Here is a 27,155-nt window from a genome sequence, read left to right as displayed (position 1 = left end):
TGTATTTTCTCCTCTAATGTCCTGTGAACATCATTTATTAACTACAAAGCCATTTATATGATAGTCTTGTTTTGTAGGTTATAGTTGCTGTATTGTATCAAAAAAATTCTTTTCAAATATCTATCAAAGGAAGGCAAATTATATTAAGGCGATGTGTGAATATTTTACTTTTTACCATTAATTAATTCAGACTATAATGGACAAAGAAAGTGTTTACTCTCTGGGATTCCAGCATACTTGCCCTGCCCTTCGTATGGCATCTTCCTTCATGGGGCATTTGCTTCGTTTACTGCAACAATACAGCTCTAGTTGGAACGTCAATGTTTTTCAACAACACAATTTCTACAGCCCAAAGGTTGTGCACTGTCTGGTCTGTGCCCACAGCACATAGGCCAAAGCCCTTCCAGAGAAAGGATCTTTTTTTACATCCTTGACTTCATTATCTTCTTCATGTCTGTAGAAAAGCCAGTTGAACTCTGAGCCAGAGCTGACTACTTATAAAGTAAGTGACCATCTCCAGTCAATTGTATTGGCCATCACATATAGTGCACTTGTTAATGAAAGTTCCCAAATAATGCATACCCCTAGAGACTGAAATAAACAAACACAAAATCACCTTTTAGTTTCCTCTCAGGCATTATAGGCACATTGTCATTCGGAAGTTAGAAACTGTTCTTTAAAATAATATTTAGTACAAAGTAGTAATTTTTATAATAAAATAAAAACTCTTCCAAGAACAAAAAAATGTGTTTCCTCTGTGGGGCTATTGTGAAAAACTAAATGAATATCTGTACAGATAAACAGGTTTTAAATGAATGGCTGTCTCTGCAGAGTTTTGTGTACTGAGTTTGCTCTTTTACAAGGAAGATATATATTTCTCCCACACAGCCAAATGACACTGGGGCGGGGAAGGTGAGGTGAGGAAAGAAAAGAATTAATTTTACCTAAAAGATGGGCCACTCATTTTAGTCCTTGCAGTGCACTCTGAAACAAAAATTACCTGAAGTTGTAAAGCAGAACGCTTGGTGGCGCTGCAGGCTAAGAAAACGAAACCCTGCAAAAATGCGTGACTGTAAAAGCATAGCCATTTCTTGGAACCGAGAAGGGAAGCTTTTTACATTTTCTGCCGATAGAGCTTTTCAGAGAGGCAGATAACCCCGTTTCCAGCAACGTTAGAAAGAACAGAGGCTCAAATTTATTAAGTCAAGAATCCTGAGTTGCTCACAAACCAATTCTTGGGTGACTAACTGCTGCATCTTTTGGAGCTGAGGAACAATGGAGACATCACTAGACAAGGCACTACAGAGAAGGCAAGTGACCGCCATTATCTTTCTGTTGCTATTGTGGGACGCAGGAAGTGTGAGCATTAAGTATTCGGTTCTAGAGGAGACAGACAGGGGCTCTTTGGTGGGCAACCTAGCTAAAGACTTAGGACTGAGCTTAAGGGACTTGGTCGTCAGGGGTGCCCAGATTCTTTCCAAAGGGAACAAACAGCTATTGCAGCTGGAACAGAAGAATGGAGATTTGCTCCTGAAAGAAAAATTGGATCGAGAGGAGTTGTGCGGGAGCACCGACCCGTGCATCCTACATTTCCAGGTGTTACTAAATAGCCCAGTGCAATTTATTCAAGGGGAAATTCAGCTTCAAGATGTAAATGACCACGCCCCAGAATTCATGGAAGATGAAATCCTCCTTAAAATTGTAGAAAGCAGCCACCCAGGGGCTATGTTCCCATTGAAAATAGCTCAAGATTTGGACGTAGGTAGCAACACAGTTCAGTACTATACAATCAGCATCAACTCCCACTTCCACCTTCTCACCCGCAATCACAGCGATGGCAGGAAATATCCTGAGCTGGTGCTGGACAAAGTGCTGGACCGGGAGGACCAGGCACAGCTTAGATTAACACTCAAGGCTGTAGATGGTGGGTCACCTCCCAAGACTGGGACTACCCAGGTTCTCATTGTGATCCTAGACATTAATGACAATGCCCCTGAATTTGCCCAGGGGCTCTATGAAGTGCAGGTTCAAGAGAACAGCCCCGTGGGCTCCCTTGTCATCACCGTATCCGCAAGAGATTTAGATGTTGGGACAAACGGGGAGCTCTCCTACGCCCTTTTTCAATCCTCAAATCAAGTCCTCCGGGCTTTTGAAATAAATACAGACACCGGAGAAATTAGAGTAAAAAAGCGGTTGGACTTCGAGGAAATTCAGTCTTATCGCATGGAAATCGAGGCCTCTGATGGGGGAGGACTTTCAGGAAAATGCACAGTGGTCATAGATGTGATAGATGTAAATGACAACGCCCCTGAACTCACCATATCATTACTCATGAGCGATATTCCGGAAAACTCCCCTGAAACTGTAGTGGCGATCTTTGGAATTTCAGACCCAGACTCTGGAGACAATGGGAGAATGGTATGCTCCATCCAAGACCATCTGCCCTTCCTTTTGAAACCTTCTGAAGAAAATTTCTACACTTTAGTAACTGAAGGAGCACTGGACAGGGAGAGCAGAGCTGAGTACAACATCACCATTACAGCCACCGACCTGGGCACACCCAGGCTCACAACCCAGCACACCATAACAGTGCAGGTATCTGACATCAACGACAACGCCCCCGCCTTCACCCAAACCTCCTACACCCTGTTTGTCCGCGAGAACAACAGCCCCACCCTGCGCATAGGCACCATCAGCGCCACAGACTCAGATTCGGGTTCCAATGCCCACATCACCTACTCGCTGCTCCCGTCCCAGGACCCGCAGCTGGCCCTCACCTCTCTGGTCTCCATCAACGCAAACAACGGGCAACTGTTTGCGCTCAGGGCGCTGGACTATGAGGCCCTGCAGGCCTTCGAGTTCTGCGTGGGAGCCACAGACCAAGGTTCTCCGGCTCTCAGCAGCCAGGCGCTGGTCCGAGTGCTGGTGCTGGACGACAACGACAATGAGCCCTTCGTGCTCTACCCATTGCAGAACGCCTCTGCACCCTGCACAGAACTGCTACCCAGGGCGGCTGAGCCTGGCTACCTGGTCACCAAAGTGGTGGCAGTGGACCGTGACTCTGGCCAGAATGCCTGGCTGTCTTTCCAGTTGCTCAAGGCCACGGAGCCTGGGCTGTTCAGCGTGTGGGCTCACAATGGTGAGGTGCGCACCACCAGGCTGCTGAGCGAGCGCGATGCAACTAAGCACAGGCTGCTGCTGCTGGTCAAGGACAATGGCGAGCCCCAGCGCTCTGCCAGTGTCACTCTGCATGTGCTGGTGGTGGATGGCTTCTCTCAGCCCTACCTGCCTCTGCCAGAGGTGGCGCATGACGTGGAGCATGATGAGGATGCGCTAACACTCTACCTGGTCATTGCCTTGGCGTCTGTGTCTTCCCTCTTTCTGCTGTCTGTGCTGCTGTTCGTGGGAGTGAGGCTGTGCAAGAGGGCCAGAGAGACCTCCCTGGGCTCCTTCTCGGTGCCTGAAGGCCACTTTCCTGGACACTTAGTGGATGTCAGCGGCGCGGGAACCCTATCCCAGAGCTACCGGTACGAGGTGTGTCTAAAGGGAGGTAATGGAACGAGTGAGTTTAAATTTATTAAACCAATACTTCCCAACTTCTCGAATGAAGAGGCTTATAGGAACACCGAGGAAAATTCCAATTTTAAGGATTTTTGGGGGGTTAGCTAGGAATTGCACTTTGGCATCCCATGATTAATAAGTCTCTACTGGTGCATATATAATTTCCTACGCTTTTGCTCATGTAAAGGGGTCTGTATTAGCATGTTACTAATAGTCGTATTTATAGATGCTACAAATTGTCCAGTATTCCTTGCAATTTTTTGCTGCCATCTTAGACTCAAGTGCACAAAGTAGTTGTGAAATGTTCTTTCTTGATTGTATTTGTTTTCACCACCATTTTAAAGTCACGGATGTTTTCAGATCCCTAGTATTTGAGCTTGTGCATTGATTTTGAAACTCGTGTTTCAAAAGTTCTGGTTATTGGTAGGGTGAATTTAACGTTACTGTAAATGATGCCTTTCAATTTTTAAAGTAATTTTCAACTTTGCGAACATTTTGGTGAGCTTCTAAATCCTATGATTCTGTTGACTGCTTTTAAGAGCCCTATGTTTTTCCTTCAAATAAACCATTGTTTAATCGGGATTATGTTTCTAAATTGAATATTTTCTTTCAAAATAGATACAACTAATTAAACTATTTTTTAACATTCTGAAAAACTCTGTTATATAAAAATGATAGACTTTTGACAAATTTTTCATAAATGGCTTCAGTGATCAGGCTGTAAAGTGAATATCTAAATAAAAAAATAAAATTTAAAAATACAAAAAATAATTTGTCTAGGTTATAAATTAGCGGCCATGTGCCTGTTCATTATATTCTTTCACTATCCTTTGTGGTTTTGTACTGTTAATTGTGATGTCTCCCTTTTCACAGATGATGAAAAGGTAAACACCATGTACAACTTTTTTTTTTTTTTGTCTATCAAAGTCTTTCAGTTTTATTGTTTTGTTTTGTTTTTTACAAACTGGCTCTTGGTTGCACTCACCTTTTGTTGGCTGCTCATCCTCTCACTTGTTTCTGCCCTTGTAGTTATTATTGTCATGTATTAATTTTGAACATGGCCCTGTTCACACAGGGGCAGATTGTTTTTTTCAGAGGTTTCATTTTCAATGGCAACACTGACTGCTAGATTTCCATCCCTACTGATGCTGATTCTTCTATGTCTGCCACGTCTCAGGTTGCTATGTGTTAATTTTCATTTTTTGGTAGTTTTTCCCCCTTGATTTTAATTGTTGATTAATTTATTGCTCAAAAGTGGGTTGCTTGATGTTTATTTTTTCCAATTCTTTCTTTTTAAGATGAAACGGTCACATTGTGTACCCTAAGGTGTCTTGAAACTCACTTCATTGACCAGAGTGGCATTGCTGAGATTATACACTAGTGTCACCACACACAGCTTACTTTTTCCTATCTTGGTACTAATTGCTATCTTTTGTTTTGGGTTTTACCAGAATGTATCAGATCTTCTCCAGCTACTTTTTTTTAGTCTTCTGATTAAATTTTCAGTCTCAGATCTCATAGTTTTGTTTTCAAGCAGTTCATTCTTACTCTGTGAGTGTTTCTTTTTATAGTAACCTTTAAGTTAAAAATGTTAAGTGATTTATTTAATTTGTGATTGTATTCTAGTGGTATATGTGTGTGTGTATACAATTATTACCACTATCAAAACTGAGAATATTTTCACCATCTTTAAAATGAAGTTGGTGTACATTAGCACATAGCATGCACACACACAGAGACACCTCTAGTCCATGGTAAACTACTAATCGGTTTTTGATCTCTTTGGATTTTTTTATCCTGCACATTTCATATGCATGAGATCATATAATATGTAGTATTGTATGTCTGGCTTCTCTCATTTAACATAATGTTTTCAAGGCCCAGCCTGCTATAACATATAACAGTGCTTTATTTATTTTGTAACACATACTCTATTGTGTGAATGGGTGTGAATGTACCATACTTTACTCATTAGATATAAGAAACATTGGATATTATAAATAATGATGCTATGAACACTCATTAAGTTTTTGCATAAAAATTTCAATTCTCTTGGCATATGCCTATGATTAGAACTGCCGAGTTACAAAGTGACTATATGTTTTGAATTGTGGTCAAACTATTTTTCAAAGAGACTGCCATTTTACAATCCTACACACAATGTATGGAGAAATCAATTTCTCCATATCCTGCTTTCTTTCTTATTGTTATCATCCTATGTATGTGAAGCAGCCTCTTACTGTGGTTTGATTTGCAGTTCCCAAATAACTACTAGTATTGAGAGTATTTACACATTTGAATATTTTACATGAAGACATTTGTAATATTGGTATACAGTTTAAACTAGAGACTTAATAGATAATTTATGAACACTTTATGGACAATTCTCTCATTTTGTGTGTCATCATTTTACTTTGTTGATAATGTCCTTTGAAGGAAATAATTACATTTTGTCAAACCCAATATTTATTTTTCATTGGAAGTTTGTACTTTAGGTGTTATATCTTAGAAATCAATGCCTAATGGGGACTCAGAGGTTAAGAGCACTGGCTGTTCATCCAAAGGTCCTGAGTTCAATTCCAAGCAACCACATGATGGCTCATAACCATCTATTATGATATCTGGTGCTCTCTTCTGGTGTGCAGGTGTACATTCAGACAGAACACTATTCAGTATAAATAATTAAAATTAAAAAAGAAATCACTGCTTAATGAGATTCATGAAGATTATACTGTTTCCTCCTAAGGGCTTCTTAAATTTTGCCCTGTATTTGAGGTCAATAATTTATAACACCATTTTATAGTTTTGGCCCTTAAAGTTATATTGCCAGCTTATCTATAGTGTTCTCTTATTTTACTACAGAAAGCAAGAAGTATTAACTTAAAGTTTTAAAAGTACTTCTAAAATTATCATCTTTATTTTTATATTTCCATCTTCATGCTAGAGACTTTCCTTATCACACCTTTTGGCTGACTGTTTTTATTGGTTTCATGGAAGTAAAATGCTTATTAGATATCCTGTGTTTGGTTAGGACTAGTTTGAATGGTGAACCTTAATTTATGGGGAGATCATTTATTTTAGGACCAAAAATCAGTATCTGTAAGTTTTCTTGTGGCCCTTGTTATTCTGCAGAGAGAATTTCAATAAAGAGGCCAGTGGGTGGGATGGAAGGAATTAAAAACTTGGCACCTGGCTTTTTGAACTCCTTGGTTCTTCTGTGTACCTTGGTCCAGAGCTCTGCCATTCTCTAATATTCAGAGGGACGGGGAAGAGAAGTCTCAGCTATAAGTACTCCTCATAGAGATTTTCAGTCATTGTAATTTTTAGTCTCTTTGAAACTTCCATTTGAGTCAATACTTTAGCTATATTTGATTTCCCTATTACTAATACCCTTCTTAATAGAGCAGAAAATAATGCAGTTTTTCAGTTACCACTTATTTGTTTTCTCTGCATCTTCCAAAAATTTTTGTGGGACTCTCTGAAGTGTACTCTTATCTCATTCTGTTTATCATTACAAGTTAATTTATTTTAACACACACTTTCTGTTATTTATTTATTTATTTGGACTGAGGGTGGAGAGGTACAGAGTCTTTCTGCATACTCTGGTTCTAGATTCATTTTGTAGACCAGGCTGGATTCAAACTCACAGAGATCCACCTGCCTCTGCCTCCCAGAGTGCTGGGATTGCAGGTGTGTGCCACCCATCCCTCACTGTTATTTAAATATGGTTTAAGAAGAAAATCAAGGGGCTGGAGAGATGGCTCAGAGGATAAGAGCACTGACTGCTCTTCCAGAGGTCCTGAGTTCAATTCCCAGCAACCACATGGTGGCTCACAACCATCTATAAGGTGATCTGATGCTTTCTTCTGGCCTGCAGGTGTACATGCAGCCAGAATACTGTATACATAATAAATAAATAAATATTTTTTTAAAAAAGAAGAAAATCAAGATGAACTGATCAACTCAAAATTAATTCCCAGCTTCTCTATACCTGAATCATCCACATTATCTCATATCTTGTTTCATTTTGACAGAAGTAGACATTGAAAGTAGTTTATAAGTGAACTATTTCTTGAGTTTTCACATGACTGAGGAGTGTAGTTTAGCTGGGTATAACATTCTTCAGTCAATTTTCTTAAAGTGTGTGCTGAGAACCAAACTCCAGTCTTCTGAAAGAGAAGCAAGTGTTCTTAAGCACTGAGTCATCTTCCCACCCTCTCCTCAAAGTTTTTTAATGCAAACATTTTTATTGAGTACACTGGAAGAGCACAAAAGGGCTGTAACTGTAATACCACTTGTATGTTATGTAAATAGGGCAAGGCACATCTTTCTACATTCAGATGCTAAAATTTCTTCTTGTGTAGTTCTCAAGTATGTAATTTGTGCTATGGGAAGGGGAGCAGTCCATATTGGTCAATTCTAGGATATTAGTATGAGCTATGGTGAATGAAAATTCCAGTTCTAGTCGGAGGCTCAACATAGGGCTCTGGGATGCATGCCACTCTGTGGTGCCATTAAAGTCTGGCCTAACCTTGCCTGGCTAGCTTCATAATTTCATGAGAGTCAGTAGATTTTTATGGAGACAGAGCAGTACAAAATGTATGTTAATTGGCCTTCAAGAGATGGTTAAAGGTGGCTGCCACCACGCCTAAGAACCTGAGTTTGCTCTCCAGGTCTCACATACAATAAGGAGTCAGACTCTGCAAATTGTCCTGTGACAACCACTCAAGTACTGTGGCATTGTGGGTGATCACATGCAAACCATAGCCCAAACTGGGAAGAAGGATAACTGAACAACCAACCTCACTGCTTTTCCCGAGTGAGGAGAGATGAAATTTGGCCTAGATTACTGGTCAACCTTATTTCTTGGGAGGAGAGGAGAGAGGAGGGGATAAATGTGGAGGAAAGAGGGGAGAAGAGGAGATGTTAAAAGGTGTAATGGTGAACAGAGTTTTAAAGAAGGACAGCTGGTAGATCTCGTTCCATGCAGGAAGCGGGTGAAGATTAAATCTGACCTGAACAACCAGTCAATCTTACTCTTGAGGAGGAGAGGGAGAGGGAGGAGAGAAAATCTCCTCAGGTATTTTTGACATCAAATATCACATTAGTCCTTCCATCACAGTTTCTCCATCTATCTATAGTTGAATGAACTTTAGCTTCAAGGAGTTTATTTCTATAAATACTTATCAATACTGATATAATGCTTATAATTTTTTCTGTTTGTTGACTTATCTCTGTATTTGTCCAATATAGATTAGGTAAATTATTAAGCCTAATTAGCTTTTTGTCACATTTCCCAGTTACATTATATGTAAAATATGTCTTGGAGGTCTGGAGCATCTGTTCTTGACTTTTTTTTTCCATGATGAGTATCAAAACCAGATAGTACTTAGCTACTCAGTACCTCTTCACCCTTGAATACCTTCCTGTTATAGTTAGTATTAATTGTCATTTTGACAAGACTCACTTAGGATACAAGCCTTCAGATACACCTGTAAGGTGTTATATAGGTTCAGTAAGACTTTGAACATTCCTATTGGGAGATTAACTTTTGTTGTTTTTTTTTTTTTTTAGACAAAATTTCTCTGTGTAGCCTTGATGACTCTGTAACTCACTGTGTAGATTAGGCTGAACCACAAAGGTCCACTTGCCTCTCCCTCTCGAGTGCTGGGATTAGAGGTGTGAACCACCACCACCTGATTTGAAGACTGTCTTGACTGCATTAACTGAGCTAGGAAGACTTTCCCACTGTAGATATCACAGTTCTGTGCCTGAGATACTGGATTGGATAAGTGGAAAAAAACAGAAGTGATCTTCAGCGTAGTTTTGTTCCTCTCTACTTCCTAACTGTGGATGCCATGTGACCAGCTGCATCAAACTCCTGACACCTTGACTGTCCCACCATGACAGATAATACCTTGGAATGGTGAGCCAGAATAAAGTCTTTCCCTGTTAAGTTGCTTTTGACAAAGTATTTTATTACAGCACAACAACAACAGAAAAGGCTTGTTGGGTTCACCTTGTCCACGGGCAGCAGAAGTGATCAGCATGCTTTCCACTGAGCTCCATCACATGCCTTCCTGAGGCCTGTGAGGACCCAGGAACATCTAGGATAGAGCCTTCCCTGACAATTTTCAGCCTTTCTGGTCAACCTGGGCCACAGCAGAGGTTAGCTGTGCTCTGTCCCCTGAGTTCCACTGCCAGGGACATGGCTCTGTTTCACAACCACAGGAGACCTGCAGGACACCAGAAGTGCCCAGGTCCATGTGGGGCACAGCCAGCAGAGGTGAGCAGTAGGGTGTTCCCTGAGTTCCATTGTTCTGGCCCAAAGCTCTGTCTGCCTCCCTGAGGAGACCTACTGGCATAAAAAATACCAGATGGCTAAAGGCCAGCATAAGAACATAATCAAGAAGAGCCAGGGCAATATGACACTACCAGAGACCAGCTATCCCACGACAGCAAGGCCTGAATATCCTCACACAGTCAAATCACAAGAAGATGACCTCAAATCCAACCTTATAAAGATGACAGAAGCCTTTAAAGAGGAAAGTAATAAATCCCTTAAAGAAACACAGGGAAAGAAACCAATCAAACAGGGGAAGGAAATGAATAAAACTGTTCAAGACCTGAAAATGGAAATGGAAGCAATAAAGAAAATATAAACCGAGGGAATCCTGGAGATAAAACCTAGGGAAGAGAACAGGAACTACAAATGCAAACATATCACTAACAGAGTACAAGACATGGAAGAGAGAATGTCAGGTGTAGAAGATACAAATGAAGAAATTGACACGTCATTCTAAGAAAATGTTAAATCTTAAAATTCCTGACACAAAACATGCAATAAATCTGGAAATAGAAGAAAGAGAAGACTTCAAGCTCCAAGGCCCAGAAAACATTTTCAAAAAATCTTAGAAAAAAAATCTTCCCCAACCTAAATAATGGGATGCCTATAAACATACAAGAGGCTTACAGAACACTGAATACATTGGACCAGAGAAGAAAATCCTCCCACCACATAAAATAATCAAAACACTAAATGTACAGAACAAAGAAATAATATTAAAAGCAGCAAGGGAAAAAGACCAACTACCATATAAAGGCAGATCTATCAGAATTACACCCAACTTTTCAACAGAGATGGTAAAAGCCAGAAGAGCCTAGGTAGACATATTACAAACTCTAAGAGACCACATGTCAGCCCAGACTTCTATATGCAGCAAAACTTTCCATCACCGTAGATGGAGAAAACAAGATATTTCATGACAAAGTCACATTTAAACAATATCTATCCACAAATCCAGCCCTACAGAAAATACTAGAAGGAAAACTCTAACTAAAGAAAGTTAACTACAGACAAGAAAACATAGGAAATAAATAATTCCATACCAACAAAACTAAAAAAATGGAAAGTGCACACATATACACTACTACTATTACTACTACTACTACTACTACTACTATCAAAATAACAGGCATTAACAATCATTGGTCATTAATATCTCTCAAGATCAATGGACTCAATTCCCAATAAAAGACACAAGCTAACAGAATGAACGTGAAAATGGATCCTTCATTCTGCTGCATACAAAAAATAACACACCTCAGCAACAAAGATAGATAATACCTCAGAGTAAATGGGTATAAAAGGGTTTTCTAAGCAAACAGATGCAAGAAGTAAGGTGGAGTAGCCATTATTATATCTGATAAAATAGATTTTCAGCCTAAACTAATCAAAAGAGATGGGGAAGGAAACTTCATATTCATTAAAGGGAAAACCACCCAAAATATCATCTCAATTTTGAATATCTATGGCACAAATGCAAGTGCATCCACATTTGTAAAAAGAAACATTAGTAAAGTTTAAATCACACATCGAGCCCCGCACATTAACAGGAGGATACTTCACCATCCCACTCTCATCACTGGACAGGTCATCAAGACAGTAAATAAGCAGAGAAATAATGAAACTAAATGATGTTATGACTCAAATGAACATAGCAGGTACCTACAGAATTTTTTAACACAAACACAAAAGAATATACCTTCTTCTTAGCACCTCATCGAACATTCTCCAAAATTGATGACATAGTTGGTCAAAAAACAAGCTTCAACAGATACAAGGAAATTGAAATAACTCCTTGTTTCTTATCAGACCACCATGGATTAAATTTTGACTTCAACAACAACAGAAAACCTACAAACTCATAGAAACTGAACACTTCTCCACCCAATGACTACTGGGTCAGGGAGAAAACAAGAAATTAAAGATTTTCAAGAATTCAATGAAAATGAAGCATACCCAAACTTATGGGACACAATAAAAGCAATGCTAAGAGCAAAGTTCATAGTACTAAGTGCCTTTATAAAAAAATTGAAGGGATCTTATACTAGATATTTAACAGCACACCTAAAAGCTCTAGAAGAAAAAGAATCAAACATACCTAAGAGGAGTAGACAGCAAAAAATGAATAAATCAGAAACAAAGCAAACAATACAAGGAATTAAATAAACCAACATCTGTTTTTTTTTTTTGAGAAAATCAACAAGACAGAGAAACCCTTAACCAAATTAACTAAAAGGTAGAGATACAGTATCCCAATGAACATAATCAGAAATGAAAAGATGGGCATAACAACAGACACTTTAGAAATACAAAGAATCCTTAAGTCTTATTTCAACAGCCTATTCTCACAAAATTGGAGAATCTTAAGTAAATTGATGATTTTCTTGATAGATACAAAGTTAAATTATGATGAGGTAAACAATTTAAATAGGCACATGACCACTGAGGAAATACAGTCATTAAAAGTCTCTCAACCAAAAGGAGCCTTAGTCCAAATATTTTTAACACAGAATTCTACTAGACTTTCAAAGAAGAGCTAATACAAACATTCCTCAAGCTATTCTACAAAATGGGAACAGAATGAACATTGTCAAATTCATTCTGTGAGGCCAAGTCGCCCTGATAGCTAAATCACACAAAGACTGAACAAAGAACAAGATATGTGGACCAAATTCCCTATGTGCATTGAGACAAAAACACTCAATAAAATACTAGCAAACTGAATACGATGTCAAAAATATCATCCACCATGATCAAGTAAGCTTCATCCCAGTGATGCAAGGATGGTTCAATATATGAAAATCCACCAATGTAATCCACCATATAAACAAACTGAAGGAAAAAAAGCACATGGTCATCTCATTAGATGCAGAAAAGCCTTTGACAAATTCCAACACCCCTTTGTGTTCAAAGTCTTGGAGAGATCAGGGTTACAGGGTGCATGCCCAAACACAATAAGGGAAATGGAAATATACAGCAAGCCAATAACCAACATAAAATTAAATGGAGATGAACTTAAAGCAATTCCACTAAATCCAAGACAAGACTGCCCACTTTCTCCATATATATTCAATATAGTACTTGAAGTTCTAGCTAGAGCAATAAGAACTAAAGGAGACCAAGGGGATGCAAATTAGAAAGGAAAAGTCAAATTATAGCTATTTGTAGATGATATGATAGTATACATAAGTGGTCCCCAAAATTCTACCAGAGAAGTCATACAGTGGATAAACACCTTCAGCAAAGTAGTTGGATACAAAATTAAATTTAAAAATACCTAGCAGCCCCCCTTAAAACCAGTGATAAACAGGCTAAGAAAGAAATTATGGAAATATCCTTCACAGTAACCAATAATAATATGAAATATCTTGTTGTTACTCTGACCAAGCCAGAGAACTGTCTGTATGATAAGAACTCAAGTCCCTGAAGAAATAAATTGAAGAAGATATCAGAAGATAGAAAGATCTCCCATGTTAACAGATCATTAGGATTAATGTAGTAAAATGGCCATCTCACCAAATGCAATCTACAGATTCAATGCAATTCCCATCAAAATCCCAACATAATTCTTTATAGACCTTGAAAGAGAAACTTCCAATTTTATATAGAAATGTTAAAAATCCAGGATAGCTAAACAATCTTGTACAATAAAAGAACTTCTGGAGTCATCACCATCCTTAACTTCAAGCTGTACCACAGAATAATAGTAATAAAAACTGCATAGCATTGGCATAGAAACAGACTGGTTGATCAATAGAATAGAATCGAAAACCTAGAAATGAACACACACACACACACACACACACACACACACACACACACACACACACGGACATTTGATTGTTAACAAAGAAGCCAAAAACCATAAAATGGGAAAAAAGAAGGTGTCTTCAACACTAGTCTAACTGGATGTCTTTATGTAGAAGAATGCAAATAGATCCATATCTATCACCTTGCACAAAAGTCAACTCCAAGTGGATCAAAGGCCTCAACATAAAACTGGACACTAAGTCTAATAGAAGAAAAACTGGGGAATAGCCTTAAATACACTGGTACAGAATACAAGTTCCTGAAAAGAGCTCAGACTCTAAGATCAACAACTAATAAATGGGACCTAGTGAAACTGAAAAGCTTCTGTATGGCAAAGGACACTGTCAATAAGGTAGAACTGCAGCCTACAGAATGAAAAAAATCTTCACCAAACCTACATCCAACTGAGGGCTAATATTCAAAATATATAAAGAGCTCAAAACATTAAACACCAACAAAACAAATAACCCAATTAAAAAAATGGGACACAAAGCTCAACAGAGAATTCTCAACAGAGGAATCTCAAAGGGCTGAGAAGCACTTAAGGAAATTCTCAACACCCCTTTTCATTAGAGAAATGCAAATAAAAAACGACTCTGAGATTCTATCTTACATCTGTCAGAATGGCTAAGATTAAAAAAAAAACCCAAGTGACAGACAGTACATGCTGGAGAGGATGTGGATCAAGGGGAACACTCCCCCATTGCTGGTGAGAGTGCAAACTTGTACAACCACTTTGGAAATCAGTCTGGTGGTTTCTCAGAAAATTGGAACTAGTTATGTCTCATGACCCAGTTATACCACTCCTGGGCACATACACAAAAGATGTCCCACCATATCACAGGGACACTTTCTCAACTATGTTCACAGCATCTTTATTCATAATAGCCAGAAACTGGAAACAACCTAGATGTCCCTCAACTAAAGAATGGGTTAAGAAAATGTGGTACATTTAAACAATGGAATACTACTCCGCTATTTTAAAAAAGCATCATGAAATTTGCAGTAAAAATGATGGAACTAGAAAATAGCATCCTGAATGAGGTAACCCAGAAAGACCCCCATGGTATGTACTCATTGATAAGTTGATATCAGCCATAAAGTACAGGATAACCATGCTACAATCCACAGACAGAAAGAAGCTAAGTAACAAGGAAAGCCCAAGGGAGGATACTTGAATCTCACTCAGAAGGGGAAATAATATAGATACCTGAAGTAGATGGAAGAAGGGAACTGGGTGGGAGATAGGTTGGAGAGGGAAATGGTGTGGGGAAGTTGGGTGGGGGGAGCCATAAGAATGAAAACACAATTGGCAGGGGGCATTGGTGGGTCTGGGCAGGTTCCTGGGAGTCTATGGAGTGACTCTAGCTGAGACTTCTAGCTGTGGGGTATGTGAAGCCTGAAGTGTCACTTCTTGTAACCAGGTGGGACTTCCAGTGGAGGATGAGGCCAACCAACACACATACAAAACCTTTGGCCCAAAAGTTGTCCTGACTACAAGAAGCATAGGGATAAAGATGAAGCAGAGATCAAGGGAATGGCCAAGCAATGACTGGCACAACTTGATACCCACCCCATGGGAGAGAGCCAAACCCTGACACTATTAACAATACTCTGCTATGCTTGCAGACAGGAGCCTATCATAACTGTCTTCTGAGAAGTTTCATTCTGCAGCTCATGGAAACAGATGCAGAGACCCATATCCAAATAGTAGGTGGCGTTCGGGGAGTCTTGTAGAATAGTGGGGAAAAGGATTGAGGTAGCAGGAGTCAAGGACACCACAAGAAAACCTACAGAGCAAATTAACCTGGGCCCTTTGGGACTCACAGAGACTGAACCACCAACTGAAGAGCACTCATGGGCTGCACCTAGGCCCCCTACACATATGTAGCAGCTTGTTCTTCTTGGGAGTCTCCTAACAGTTGGTGTGGAGGCTATCTCTAGTTCTGTTGCATGTCTTTGGATCCCTTTCCCATGGCTGGGGCTGCCTTGTCTGGTCTCAATGGGAGAGGACGTGCTTTGTCCTGATATAACTTGAGGTGTCAGGGTGGGTTGGCATCCATGGGGGCCTCCCCTTCTCTGAGAAGAAGTGGAGGGAAAAAGTAGAGAAAGGGGTGTGAGGGTGGGACTGGGGGAAGAAGAAGAAGGAGGCTGCAATCAGGTAGTAAAATAAATAAATAAATAAATAAATAAATAAATAAATAAATAAATAAATGGAAAAGCGACTAAGACACTTCATTCTCTGTTTGAAGTTTATTACTTTTCCTTTTACTATTTTTACTAATTTGTTCCTGTGGTTGGCTCTTTACTAGCTGATGATCTCCCTGACCTCCTTGATTTTTTTTGAGTATTGCTATATATATGTGCACAGCACGTGTGCAGAGCTCGTGAAGACCAGAAGGGGCCTTGAACCCTCTCGGATTAAAGTTAAGGTGTTTATGAGTCACTTAATGGGGGTACTGGTACTTGGGACTGAATCTAAGTCTTCTTGAAGAGATCAAAAACTCTTAACCACTGAGCCATCATTCCAGCCACCTAGGTTTGTTAAAATTATAGCTTTTTGTAAATCAGCATATAATCCATATAGATATTTTCAATTATGCCATTTATATTGTAAGTGCAACCGTTCCACAATTTGCCTGATATTTCCAATATCTGAAGTTAGTGGGGGGCCTATTTATGCTTCTTATAGTTCATTCTACCTTTATATTTTTTAAATGACTCATATGGTTGCTTACCCTTTATAAGATGTACTTGTTGGATATCTGCAAACAGGTTGAACGTTCTGTCCTTCTAACTGAGTTTCAATTTGTTTCATCTAGGATACTGAAAATGATGTCAATAGTGATTCACCACAAATAAAGTTTATGACTGGAAGATTCTTGCAATTCACCTACATATATTCAAACATATGTATAATCAAGGACCAATCTGTGACTACAGATTTGTTTCCCCCTCTTTTCTTGTCTTTCTCTGATACACTTCACAAATCAATGGCCTCCATTCTGTACTCTTCTGTAGAGCTCTTCCTTTGACGTGCTTGGAAAATATACATTGTACAAATAGGTTAGCTAATAAGTGTGAAACTGTTATTTTAATTACATTTTAAACCTTATTTTCTGCATATGAAGCACGTGAATGACGTGTGTGTGTGTGTGTGTGTGTGGATGGCACTGAACAACCTGCAGGAGTCATCATCTCTCTCCCTCCACTGTCTGGCTACTAAGGTTTGAAAACAGTTGTCACCCCTGGTGAAAGGTACCTTTGCTGGATAAACCATTTTGCCAGACCTATGTTTAGTTTATGTGTCATAGTAAACTTAAAGATTACATTACAATTGTTGGTATTGTATAATTACAGTACCAGTACTTGGGAGTCAGATGAAAGCGAAGCAAGAGTTTAGGGCCATCCTGGGCTACACGGCAAATTTGAGGTCAGTCTGGGCTACATACGATCTTGTTTCGTTAAAATTGTGTACAAATACATTGCTTTTTGTAAAATGTTCACTTACTACTTATAGTATTTGATACTTGCCTTGTTCACACTGCAGTAAAGTATATAACCAGCCTTTATAGAAAATATTGATAATCCCTACATATGAGAAGCTGAGACAAAGTTCACTGGAAGAACTGAATAAGCACACCTGAAAAATTACCTTGAACTGGTACTTAATGCTCCTGATTCTGTGCACGCCACCATAGGCATAGGACAAAGACTGAGGCAGTGATCCTGCAGCTCCCAACAGAACTTCCACACACAATATCCTCTTCTGCCTCCTAAACTCATACCCATGTACTGGAACAAAATAAGTAGATGTTGAAACAGCCTCTGGTCCCCATTAAAACTGACATCTACACAGAGAAGCAATGACTTAATTGAATGTTCTACCACTATGCTACCCTACTGGTCACAGTATTGATGTTTGGGCAGACATCTGAGAAACCCTAAGAGATCACAAATGACAATCCAGATTACTATACCCATCAAAACTTTCAATCACCTTAGATGGAAAAAACAATATAGTCAACAATAGAACCAAATTTAAACAATATCTATGCATTAACCCAACCCTACAGAAGATATTTGAAGGAAAACTCCCATCTTAGGAGGTTAACTACACCCCAAAAAAACCCCACAGGATGTAATTAAAGTCACTATAACAAAACCAAAAGAAGACAAAACCACAAAATCACCACCACAACCAGCATCAAAATAACAGGAACAGATAGTCACTGGTCGTTAATATATCTAAACATCAATAGACTCAACGATGTAATAAAAAGACACCAACTAACAGAAGGAATGCATAAACAGGACCTGTCATTCTGTTGCCTACAAGAAATACACCTCAGCAACAAAGATAGGCATTACCTGATTGTAAAAGGCTGGAAAAATATTTTCCAAACAGATGGACCCAAGAATTAAGCTGGAGTAGCCATTCTAATATGTAATAAAATAAACTTTTAACTAAATTTAATAAAAAGAGAGGAAGAACACTTCATACTCATCAAAAGAAAAATCCACCAAGATCGCATCTCAATTCTGAACTTTTATGTCCCAAATGCAAGGGCATCCACATAAAGGTTAAACCACACATTGATCTCTACATGTTAAAGTGTGATACTTCAACACCCCACTCTCACCAACGGACAGACCATCAAAGCAGAAACTAAACAGAAATAATGACACTAACAGATGTCATGAATCAAATGGACCTGCCAGACATCTACAGAACTTTTCAACCAAACACAAAAGAATATACCTTCTCAGCACCTCACAGAACCTTCCCAAAATTGGCCACTTATTTGGTCACAAAGGAAACCTCAACAGATACAGGAAGTTCAAAATAATACCTTGTATCTTATCAGACCACCATGGACTAAAGCGAGAACTCAACAACAACAGAAACAACAAAAGGTCTACACATGCATGGAAACTGAACAACTCTCTACTCAACAACTGAGTCAGGGAAGAAATAAAGAAATTAAAGACTTCCTAAAATTCAGTTAAAATGAAGGCACAACATACCCAAACTTATGGGACACAATGAAATCAGTGCTAAGAGGAAAGTTCATAGCACTAAGTGCCTTCATAAAGAAAATTGAAACATCACATGCAATATCTATGCACATACAATATCTTAATAGCACACCTGAAAGCTCTAGAAAAAAGAAGCAGACACACCCAAGAGTAGTAGAGGGCTGGAAATAATCAAAATCAGGGCTGAAAGCAACAAATTAAAAACAAAGAGAACAATTCAAAGAATCAATGAAGCAAAGAGCTGGTTCTTTGAGAAAATCAACAAGATAGACCAAACCCTTAGCCAAACTAAACAAAAACAAAAACAAAAACAAAAAGGCCAAGAGACACTATCCAAATCAGCAAAATCAGAAATGATAAGGGAGACATAACAACAGACTTGGAGGAATTCCAAAGAATCATTAGGTCTTATTTCAAAAACCTAATGCAGCTATATTTGAAAATCCAAATGAAATGGACAATTTTCTTGATAGATTCCACTTACCAAAGTTGATTCAAGATTAAATAAATTAAATAGTCCTATATCTCCCCAAAATAGAGGCAGTCATCAAAAGTTTCCCAACAAAAAAAGCCCAGGGCCAAATGAATTCAGTGCAGAATTCTTCCAGACCTTCAAAGAAGAGTTAATACCAATTCTCTTCAAACTATTCTACAAAATAGAAAAAGAAAGAACATTAGCAAACTCAATCTATGGGGTCACAGTCACCTTTATAACTAAACCACACAAAGACCCAACAAAGGAGAATTTGAGAACAATTTCCCCTTATGAACATTGATGCAAAAATACTCAATAAAATATTCACAAACAAAATCCAAAAACACATCAAAAGTATCATCCACCATGACCAAGTAGGATTCATCCCAGGCATGCAGGGATGGTTCAATATACAGAAATCCATCATATAATGTAATCCACCATATAAACAAACTGAGTGAAAAAAAACACACGATCACCTCCTTAGATATGGAAAAAGCATTTGACAAAATCCAATACCCATTCATATTAAAACCTTAGAGAAAGTAGGGATTCAAGGTACATACCTAAACATAGTAAAGCCTATAGCCAAAATCTAACTAAATGGAGAGAAACTTAAGTAAATTACACTGAAATCAGGCATGAAACAAGGCTGCCCACTCTCTCCATATCTGTTCAATATAGTTCTGGTTGTCCTAGCTAGAGTAATAAGACAAGTAAAGGAGATCAAAGGGATGCAAATTGTAAAGGAAGAATTCAAAGTATCATTATTCATGGATGATATGATGGTACACATAAATGACCCCAAAAATTCTCCTAGGGAATGCCTATAGCTAAGAAACACCTTCAGCAAAGTGTGTGGATACAGAAATAACTTTATTTGTAATTTCCAGAATCTAGAAACAACCTAGATGTCCCTTAACCAAAGAATGGATAAAGAAACTGTGGTACATTTACACAGTGGAAGACTACTCAGCTATTAAAAACAAAAAAATGTTGAAATTTGCACGCAAATGGATGGAACTAGAGATGATCATACTGAGTAAAGAATTCAGACCCAGAAAGACACACTTGATATATACTGACTTATAAGTAGATATTAGCCAAATAATACGTGATAACCACACTACAATACACAGAGCCAAAGTAACTAAATAATAAGGAGGACCCCAGGGAGAATAATTCATTCTCATTTAGAAGGTCAAATAGAATAGACACTGGAAGCAGTTAGAGAAGAAACATGGAGGTTCTCTTAACAACTCCACCCAGTGGGGGATCCAAGCAGATGCTGAGACACACAACCAAAGTTTGGGGTGGAGTGCCAAGAGTCTTATGGTAGAGTTGTCAAGTAGAAGGACCTGGAGGGGTCAGGAGCTCCACAAGGAGACCAATGGAGCCAACAAATCCAAGCAGAGGGAGAAGGGCTGCAGAGACTGATGCGCCAACCAAGGACCAGGCATGGTGAAGACACCTAGAGCCTCTGCTCAGAGGCAGAAGATAGGAAGCAGAGTCTCATTGTGGGTCCCATAATATGGGGAGTAGGGACTACTTCTGACATGGATTCTGGTCCCCCCACACACACTTTAATCAGTTCCCCCTGGTAAGGCGGGCTTGCCAGGCCACAGAGGAAGAGAATACAGGCAGCCCACGTGAGACTTGACAGGCTGAGGTCAGATGTTAGGGGAGGAGGGCTCCCCTTTTTGGTGACTAGGGGAGGGAAGGAGGGCTATGAGCAAGGGAGGGTGGGAACAGGAGGCAACAAGGGAGGGGACCACAACTGAGATGTAAAGTGAACAATTTTTTTTAAGGGTAGGGTAGAAATCTAAACAGAGAATTTTCAACAGAAGAATAACAAATGGCTGAAAAACACTTAAAGAAATGCTCAACATTCTTGCCCATGAGGGAAATGCAAATCAAATTGACTCTGAGATTCCATCTTACACTTATCAGAATGGCTAGGATTAAAAAAAAAAACTGACGAGGATGTGGAGAAGGGGGAACACTCCTCCATTGCTGGTGGGAGTGCAAACTTGTACAACCACTTTGGAGGCAGTTCCACTTTTCATCGTCTGGATTCCAGCAATCAAGCTAAACAGCAAACCAGTAATCCAGCAAACACAAAAGCAACTTTAGCAGCAGCCTCAAAGCATTCTCTAGAACATGTCTTTCTAGGAGCTTCTGTAGGTGAAGCGATGTGAAGCAAGGAAACCAAGGGATGTGAAGAAGTGCAAAAGCTCCTCCCCCCTCTCCTCTCTGCTTCTTGGACTATTTTACACTCTTCCAGAGTCTGAACAGGATGTTCTCCAACTGGCAAAGACCAGGCCCCTGCACAAAAGAGTTCCCAGCTGACAAAGATCATGTGTCCTCTCTCTAGTCTGTTTCCAGTGCGCAAACATCACATGCTCTCACACGATGCAGTTTCACATCCCACACGTGGGACCAAAACAAAAGCATGTTTATATCCACTACAATGTTCCTAACATGTTGCATGTGAAGAGAGGCATGAAAGAGCTCAAACTCAACCCAACTTACTAAGGTGTCAGTTGGCAATGTCTGAGACTTAGATGTATTTTAAAAATTACTGGCAGAGGCGGTGACTAAAAAAGCTTAAAAATGGCTGCATCGTGGGAGAGAAACAGAGGTAAGAAAAGAGGCAGGATTGTTGTATTTTAAGTATTTTAGTGTTTGGTTTTTTTAAATAAAATTTACATTTTATTTTGTGGGAACACGAATTAATGTCAGTAAACTGGACAAGCCTCACCACAAGTAGAAGGTGGATAGGCTTTGAAGCACTAGTGATAATAATAGGAAAACACAAATAATGCTAACAAGTGTAAAAAAAAAGCTAAAAAAATTACTTTGAATAAAATGAAAAGTACTTAAAGAATTCTGGACAGACATAACTCAGGACGGAATGGACAAGGTAAAGATCTACCTCCAATGAAAGTAGTGAACTCAGGTGGTTTAAAAGGCAAATTATAACTGAACATGTAGAAGTAAACACTATACCTGTGCCTGTTCTGCTCTGTAAGAGAAGACAGAAAGCTTCCTCACCCTCCCATGAGGTCAGAATGTCAATCTACTACCCAAACCACTTAAGTTAAACAATACAAGCATGAAGGGAAAGGTGGGCCAGAAATATCCTACAAGCAGGTTGACATATCAAATCTACCTGCGCATCAAGACTAACTCATCATGGTTAAGTTTAATTTATGTTAAGGACTCAAGAACTTAAAAGCTAAATAAGACAAGGACAATTTAAACAAATACATTTTTTTTAAAAAATTGTGAAAGAAAAAGAAAACACCCTTGATTTAAAAATCTTACTGTTTCTGCCTGAAAGAAGCCGTCATAAAGATGTGATGTAGATGAACTTCTAGAAATGCAAGTCTGGCCTAATTGCTACAGGCAATACTAGAGCATTTGCTGGGTGTTTGAGATCTTGGCAATTAATGACAATATATAGTGCTTAGGGCAGATTAAGTGTGAAAATTGTGGAGCAGTATTATAGGATGTATAGAAGAAGAGTGAAGACCTTGAAAGTGGAAGAATTGTCCAATTAACAAGAAAGTTTTTTTTTAACCTAGTTGTTCCATGTCATGAATATCATTATTGCAAAGTGGTTTACAAATATTTGTTGACTTTTTGGTGGATGCTTGATTCTCTTTTATAGTCTTTACCACCTACTTTTGAAACAGGAGGTTGTTGGATTTTCTTAAATTCCGATGGAGAGTCAGAGTTTAATGTAAACCCTGACGCAGAATGCCTTTCATCGACCATCATTTTGCTCTGATCTCAAGAAAGAGAATAACACTCGTAAAACGCAAGGTGGCGCTGCAGGCTAAAAAGAGGAAAGAAAAGGACCGGGAAGGGTTGGGGCAGTGCACAAAGGATATTCCGGATTTCCGACAAAGTCGTGGGAAATTATACAGCTTGCTGTAGCAAGCGCTAGGAGAAGGTGCCTTTCTTTTCAGAGAAATTGCTAGTGTCCGGGTCATTCCTAAGGATTACAGCTGCTGGCATTCCAAGGAGCTGCTTGAAGATTTTTTTTTTTTTGAAAGTCTTAAAAAAGAATGGAGGCCAGATTGGAGAGAGCTATGCAGAAAAGGCAAGTACTGTTTTTCTGTGTATTTATGGGGGTGTCTTTGGTTAGAGCCGAACAGCTTCAGTATTTTGTGGCAGAGGAAACTGAGAAAGGCGCTTTCCTGGGCAATCTGCAGAAGGATTTGGGGTTGGGGCTGCGGGAACTGTCAGCCCGGGGAGCTAGAATTGTTTCAGACGAGAACACACAGCTTTTACTGCTCAGCCCGTTTACTGGGGAATTAATTCTAAATGGGAAGCTGGACCGAGAGGAACTGTGCGGCCCCGCGGAGCCCTGCGTGCTGAGTTTCCAGGTGCTGTTGGAAAACCCATTTCAGATTTATCCTGCTGCGCTACACGTCAAAGATATAAATGACCATTCTCCAGTATTTCTAGACAAAGAAATTCTCTTGAAAATATCAGAAAGTACCACTCCAGGGGCGACGTTTCTCCTGGAGAGGGCACAGGATTCCGATGTGGGAACAAACAGCCTGAGTAACTACACCATCAGCCCCAATGGTCACTTCCACATTCAAGTGCATGATGGTGGGGAGGGGACCATCTTTCCTGAACTGGTACTGGATCAAATGCTGGACCGGGAAGAAGTGCCAGAGTTCACTTTAACTCTCACAGCCTTAGATGGTGGGTCTCCGCCTAGATCTGGGACAGTCCTGGTGCAAATCCTGGTGTTGGACATAAATGACAATTCCCCTGAGTTCTTGCAGTCGATCTACAAAGTGCAGTCACCTGAAAACACCCCTGTTGGCTCCTTGGTGGTTGCTGTGTCTGCTAGGGATTTAGACACAGGAAGTTACGGGCAAATAGCGTACACGTTTTTTTATGCCACTGAAAGAATTCTCCAAACGTTTCAAATCAACTCTACATCTGGCAATCTCTACCTTAAAGGCAAACTCAACTATGAAGCAATTCAAACTTATTCAATAACTATTCAGGCCAAAGATGGCGGGGGACTTTCTGGGAAATGTACTGTGGTTGTAGAGGTGACGGATGTAAATGATAACCCACCTGAGCTTCTCATGTCATCACTTACTAGCCCCATTGCGGAAAATTCGCCAGAGACAGTCGTTGCTGTTTTTAAGATTAGAGACCGAGATTCAGGGAACAATGGGAAAACCACGTGCTCCGTTCCACATGATCTCCCTTTCCTCCTGAAGCCATCTGTGGAAAATTTCTATACTCTGGTAACGGAGAAGCCTTTAGATAGAGAATCAAACCCTGAGTACAACATCACCATCTCTGTCACCGACCTGGGCACACCCAGGCTCACAACCCAGCACACCATAACAGTGCAGGTATCCGACATCAATGACAACGCCCCTGCCTTCACTCAAACTTCCTACACTCTGTTCATCCAAGAGAACAACAGCCCCGCCCTGCACATAGGCACCATCAGCGCCACAGACTCAGACTCTGGCTCCAATGCCCACATCACCTACTCACTGCTGCCATCCCAGGACCCACAGATGGCCCTCACCTCGCTCATCTCCATCAATGCTAACAACGGACAGCTGTTCGCGCTCAGGGCACTGGACTATGAGGCCCTGCAAGCCTTCGAGTTCCGAGTGGGTGCTGTAGACCAAGGCTCGCCAGCTCTCAGCAGCCAGGCGCTAGTGCGCGTACTCGTGTTGGATGACAACGACAATGCGCCTTTCATGCTCTACCCGCTGCAGAACGCCTCTGCGCCCTGCACAGAGCTGCTACCCAGGGCTGCAGAGCCCGGCTACCTGGTCACCAAGGTGGTGGCTGTGGACCACGACTCTGGCCAGAATGCCTGGCTGTCTTTCCAGTTGCTTAAGGCCACGGAGCCCGGGCTGTTCAGCGTGTGGGCACACAACGGAGAGGTGCGCACCACCAGGCTGCTGAGTGAGCGCGATGCAACCAAGCACAGGCTGCTTCTGATGGTCAAGGACAATGGAGAGCCTCCGCGTTCGTCCAGTGTCACACTGCATGTGCTGGTAGTGGATGGTTTCTCTCAGCCATACCTGCCTCTGCCAGAGGTGGCACGTGAGCCCGAACACGACGAGGACGCGATAACTCTCTACCTAGTCATCGCCTTGGCATCTGTGTCTTCACTCTTCCTCTTCTCTGTGCTGCTGTTCGTGGGGGTGAGGCTGTGCAGGAGGGCCAGGGAGGTCTCTCTAGGTGGCTGCCCTGTGCCTGAAGGACACTTTCCTGGCCACCTGGTGGATGTCAGTGGCACAGGGACCCTGTCCCAGAGCTACCAGTATGAGGTGTGTTTGACTGGAGGATCAGGGATAGCCAGTGACTTTAAGTTCCTAAAACCAATTACCCCCAACTTCCTAACAGAAAGGGCAGGGAGAGAAGTGGAGTGAAAACTAAACCCCTTTGCATGTGGATGCAGCCCTAGTTTAAAGCTCGCCCTTGTTGAGTGAAGAAGAATGATTTTCTATTAACATCTTGAAGTTAATTAATTCAGTACCAAAAACAAAAACAAAAACAAAAAACCTTTAAGTCACTCCCAAGAACCTCGGCATGAAATTCGCGTGTCGCACAATATCTCAAATTTAATTGGATTCCTGTTTGTTTTTAAGCATTGGTTGGATTGTAGTCTATTACATGCCAAATCTTGCTAATGATGGCTTAAGCTGTTTCTCCGTTGTCTAATTTCTTCATTGATACTCATGTTCTGAGTTGATTGGAATTACATATAAATATACCCACCCTACATTTTGGGAGGTTATACTATGCAGATTTTTAAAGTTTCCTTAGTTACTACTGTGCGTCATACATCATTTCACCACTTTTTTTGGGACATGGTCCAGGATAACCTTGAACTGTTGATTTTCTTGCCCCAGACTCCCAAAGTTCCGACACTACAGGCCTATTTTCCCACTTTATTTCAAAGAAACCGGTGAGTAAAGGTATTTTTATAATGAGAAAGTAAGTAGAAGTTCATAAAGACTTGGCAAGTTTTACAATTATTAACTGGCCAGGCATCTCCTAATTGCTTCTGTTGTGTTTTCCATTTTTGGAGTGTGAGAGACACCTTGTTCTGTCCAGGTGTCCAGGCAGGTGACTTTGCAACAATACTCTGCTGGGTTTTTTTTTTTAAATCACTAGATATCATCTGCCATATTCACCTTTGCTCATTAGCTTCTCTGTATTCAGAAACAGCAGTGCTCCTCTTGCCCTGAAGTCTTATCTCCTTTTAAACTGACAGTCCCTCTTCTGGGGTTCACTACCCAACCATTATTAAAGCTCTGATTTAACTAAATCCCAATGTGTAAAAAAAAGTTGGATGCTTGGCATGGTGGAATATACCTTTAATCCCAGCACTTCGGAGGCAGAAACAGGGAGATCTCTATGAGTTTGAAGGCAGCCTGGTCTACAGGAAAAAGTTCCAAGACAGCCAAGGCCACAAAGGGAGGACCCTGTCTCATAAGCTGAAGGAGGAGTAAAGGGAGGGGAAAAGAGGAATGGGAGAAGGAGTTTGTCTACATCAAGTTCCCATATAGTGTTGGGTTACTGATCCCCTCCCCATGTTTCTCATTTGTAAGATGGAGGGGGTCACAACAGTCCTAGGACCAAGATGCTGTTATCTCATCTATGGATGAGGAAACAAAGGAAAAGAGGTTAAATAATTTACCTAAGAATCACAGCTATTATTTCTGTGGTTTATCACACTAAAAGTATATAATTCCTCAAATCTCCTATCATTAGAAACATACACGTACACATATGTACATATTTCTTGCACATATTTTTCCTTCCAGGTTGTAATTTAAATGTGTATCTTTTGCCCTAAACTCAGCATTATTGAAAAACCAATGACATTTCTCTAGTGTGGCCTTTGGGCAATTG

The 27,155-nt window shown here is 40.2% G+C and overlaps 2 protein-coding genes across 2 annotated transcripts in view; both read left to right on the top strand.

Moving 5' to 3' along the window:
- Positions 1 to 1,275: 1,275 nt before the first annotated feature.
- The window catches only part of LOC311596250 (uncharacterized protein), a gene marked incomplete at its 5' end in the record, with an annotated part of 47,896 nt that continues 22,016 nt past the window's right edge, over positions 1,276 to 27,155 (top strand). Inside the window, one exon of the mRNA XM_084779520.1 lies at positions 1,276 to 3,660. Within this exon, the coding sequence (XP_084635646.1) occupies positions 1,276 to 3,660 (2,385 nt within the window). The remainder of the gene's footprint in view (positions 3,661 to 27,155) is intronic.
- Positions 22,962 to 27,081, top strand: LOC311596581 (protocadherin beta-7-like). Its single transcript, XM_084780189.1, has one exon. It carries the CDS (start codon positions 23,306 to 23,308, stop codon positions 25,664 to 25,666), a length of 2,361 nt encoding a protein of 786 aa, XP_084636315.1. The 5' UTR covers positions 22,962 to 23,305; the 3' UTR covers positions 25,667 to 27,081.

This window comes from Acomys minous, assembly GCF_964271855.1.
Source record: "Acomys minous genome assembly, chromosome: 4".
Taxonomy (NCBI): domain Eukaryota; kingdom Metazoa; phylum Chordata; class Mammalia; order Rodentia; family Muridae; genus Acomys; species Acomys minous.
Note: the sequence above shows the minus strand (reverse complement) of the source record. Positions and strands in the feature narration are given on the sequence as shown.

What these genes read in the sequence shown, in the direction of transcription:
- LOC311596581 (XM_084780189.1), top strand. Translation starts at nt 23,306, where the DNA reads ATGGAGGCCAGATTGGAGAGAGCTATGCAGAAAAGGCAAGTACTGTTT.